At 35.7% G+C, this 3,469-nt stretch overlaps 1 protein-coding gene across 1 annotated transcript in view; it reads left to right on the top strand.

The window, feature by feature from the left end:
• Window positions 1-3,463, top strand: part of LOC107556372 (adenylate kinase 2, mitochondrial-like) — a 5,132-nt gene extending 1,669 nt beyond the window's left edge. Inside the window, exons 2-6 of the mRNA XM_016239467.1 lie at window positions 760-885; window positions 1,008-1,118; window positions 1,270-1,364; window positions 2,641-2,713; window positions 2,800-3,463. Coding sequence (XP_016094953.1) covers window positions 760-885; window positions 1,008-1,118; window positions 1,270-1,364; window positions 2,641-2,713; window positions 2,800-3,021 — 627 coding nt within the window. The 3' untranslated portion in view covers window positions 3,022-3,463. The remainder of the gene's footprint in view (window positions 1-759; window positions 886-1,007; window positions 1,119-1,269; window positions 1,365-2,640; window positions 2,714-2,799) is intronic.
• Window positions 3,464-3,469: the final 6 nt, after the last annotated feature.

Raw genomic sequence — 3,469 nt, 5'->3', positions numbered from 1 at the left:
AAAACCATTAAAACTGCTTATGAATGTGGTTGCAGCAACAGAATATTAATTGGTTTTATAGTTTTGTTCGTACAGACACTACCATTGCTCACCAAGACTGCATTTATTTGCTCAAAAATACAGTGAAATAGTACTATTGTGAAATACTATTACAATTCTAAATAACTGTTTTCTATTTTAATATGTTTTCAAATGTAATTTATTCCTGCGATGGAAAAGCTGAATTTTCAGCATCATTACTCCAGTATTCAGTGTCACGGGATCCTTCAGAAATCATGCTAATATGCTGATTTGATTTGCAGTTCAAAAATCATTTCTTATTATTATCCATGTTAAAAACAGTTGTGCTGCTTATTTTTATGTGGAAACTTTGATACATATTTCTTTTTAATTATTTTATGAATAGAAAAGTCAAAATAGTGTTTTTTTAATAGACTGAGTAGGAGTCTTTACTGTCACATTTGATCAATGTTATTGCATATTTGCTGAAAAAGCTGTTAATTTCTATCTTTAAAAAAATCTTACGGACCCCAATTTTTTGAATGGTTGTTTTGTTTTATTTGTCTATTTCAAAACAAATGTTGCACATAAATTTTAAGTATATGGATTAATTGTTCCTCATGACAGGTTGTTAGATGAACAAGCGTTAGGCTTTCCTTATATTTTAAATGTTATTTTATGTAATGTCTCTGATCATTTTGTTGTTGTTTCTGGGTTAATTCCATTTATTTATTTATTTTTTCATTTCGGCCTCCACAGGCACCCAAGCTTGCAGAGAAGTACTGTGTGTGTCATTTAGCTACTGGGGACATGCTGAGGGCCATGGTGGCATCTGGCTCAGAGCTCGGTCAGCGGCTTAAGGAAACCATGGATGCCGGCAAACTGGTAAAATAAATAGATGTTCTAGTTTTTATATATATTTTAATATTTGTTCCTCCCCAATGTGTATTTTTGGTTGGAGGGATAAAGTCCTGAATCTTTTGAAAGTTTTGTCATCTTTCCTTTAGGTGAGTGATGAGATGGTGGTGGAGCTCATTGAAAACAACCTGGACGCGCCTGCATGCAAGAATGGATTCCTGCTGGACGGTTTCCCCCGCACCGTCAAGCAAGCAGAAATGGTGAGGACTTCTGTAAACAACTGACCCTCCATATGTGTCTGTGATACATCTGTAATCTTTAATAATAAAAAGGGTGCAGAATCCTTTCTCGCCAAGTTCTGATCACAAGAATGCATCTGTCAACCTGTATCTCTCTCTTTCTCATTTCTAGCTGGACGGCCTTTTGGAGAAGCGTGATGAGAAACTGGACTCTGTGGTTGAATTCTCTGTTGATGACTCTCTGCTAGTGCGCAGGATCTGTGGGAGGTATAAAGATGGAGGGTCCTGTCAATTTAAAGCATTGTGTAGTAGCCCACTACCACTAATGCTTTCTATTAGCTCAGTTTAATTTAATGAATAAGGAATATACTGAAAAGATGTCGCTCATTTCTGGAATGAGAGAAGACACGTTTTTTAGGTAGGGCATAGTAGCTGTCAAACACTTTTGTTTCTGTTATCCTTAATGGAGGTGGTGGCAGGAAATTTTTCCTTGAGTGGTTTTGATCGCAGCTTAAAAAGTAAGTGTGCCTCCTTACTTCCTCCTTGCTTTTAATTGTAAAGCATGACAGTGAGACTCTTGTTTAAATTTAACAAACAGTAGTGGAGAAAATACACAAATCAAGTACTTGAGTAAAAGCACAATAACCTAATAATGTACTATTTCTTTAAAAGTATAAGTCCTCATTTTGTATGTATAATTTTTAGGTGAGCCATGTTTATTTATTCTAGCCTGCACTAGACCGGTTAGTCAGCACTAATAAAAGATTAGTGCAGACATTTATTATTTATTGATCTGCAAAAAAATGTATTAAAAAAAATACTATGCAGTATAAAAACATTACATTTAAATATACTAAAATATCAGTGTACAGTATACAAAAATATCAGTGTACAGTATACAAAATATCAGTGTCAGTTACACAAATGTATGGAGTGTGCAAACATGTAAAAGGATGCCATATAGTATTTGAAAAAATGTGGAAAAACTAAATTTGTGTAAATATGGCAATAAATAGTATAGAAATACAGTGTACAGACATCACATGTGGAAAAATGTGTTCACATTTTAAGAGGAACGCTATGCAAATATTTGAGTTTCATACCATTTGAAACTGCTACATCAGCGGGAAGATGCATGGGCATTATTAGCATTATTTTCCTTCATTTTCAGCAGCCGTTACTCCAGTCTTCAGTGTCTCATGATCCTTCAGAAATCATTCTAATATGCTGATTTGCTATTCAAGAAACCTTTCTTATTATTATTGCATTCAAGTCCACATTCAAGCATCTGAATAGGCTGTCATAACCTCTATATGATTTGAATTTACTCAGAGCGGGGGGCAATTTCTTCAGTTCAAGAGAATGAGGAATGATATGTTTTTTTATGAAATGCAGTAGAGTAAAAAAGTATGATTTTATGCTTGTTTGAAATGTAGTAAAGTAAAAGTTTCTCAAAATAAAAAGTACAGATACCTGAACATGTACTAAGGTACAGTAACAAAATAAATATACTTTGCTGAACATAATTCATTTCGTTCCTCAGGCTCATTCACCAGCCCAGTGGCCGATCTTACCATGAAGAGTTCAACCCTCCCAAAGAGCCAATGAAGGATGATGTGAGAAACAAAAACTGTGTTGTTCTTATTAGCAGGGCAGCTATGAGCATTGTTGTAAAGGTTTGGTTTGATCCATATATCCACAGGTGACTGGGGAGCCTCTTATTCGCCGCAGTGATGACAACGAGACCACTCTGCGCTCCCGACTAGAGTCCTATCACAAGCAGACGGCCCCTCTAGTGCAGTACTACAGTGCCCGCAGCCTCCACACTGCGGTCGATGCTTCTCAGTCCCCCAACCTCGTCTTTGCCTCCATCCTTGCTGCCTTCTCTGCTGCTACCTGTAAAGATCTTGTTTATTTTGTCTGAATCATCTCTACATCCACTCTTTTCTTGTATGCATTATAAACCCTATTTGATTCCTTTTATGTTTTGTACTTGTCTTTGTGAGTTTGTCTTTAGACATGGTTTTGATTCATCTGCTGCCTATTGTACAATGGGTAACGGAACTCTTTTGACAAAAAAAACCTATGAAATATTAAACGCTGAATGGTGAACCCAAGCTTCTTGTAATGCTTCATTGATTAAAATAATATAGAAGTTGTCATACTAATTAATTTGGTTATAAGCTTCTATATAATGAAAGCATGTTTTGCTCTAACCAGACACCTGTAAAAAGTATGGTTATGTCATTTGCACTAGTTCACTATTTCCAGAGTGAAATGTGAAAATTCTTAAGACTTTCTGGTAGATCTTGTAGTAATGCATGAGATCCTGTAGAGGTCATGTGAATGCTTGGTTTAATTGCTGAATGGAA

Source organism: Sinocyclocheilus grahami, unplaced genomic scaffold (assembly GCF_001515645.1).
Source record: "Sinocyclocheilus grahami isolate Dianchi unplaced genomic scaffold, SAMN03320097.WGS_v1.1 scaffold566.1, whole genome shotgun sequence".
Taxonomy (NCBI): Eukaryota; Metazoa; Chordata; class Actinopteri; order Cypriniformes; family Cyprinidae; genus Sinocyclocheilus; species Sinocyclocheilus grahami.
Note: the sequence above shows the minus strand (reverse complement) of the source record. Positions and strands in the feature narration are given on the sequence as shown.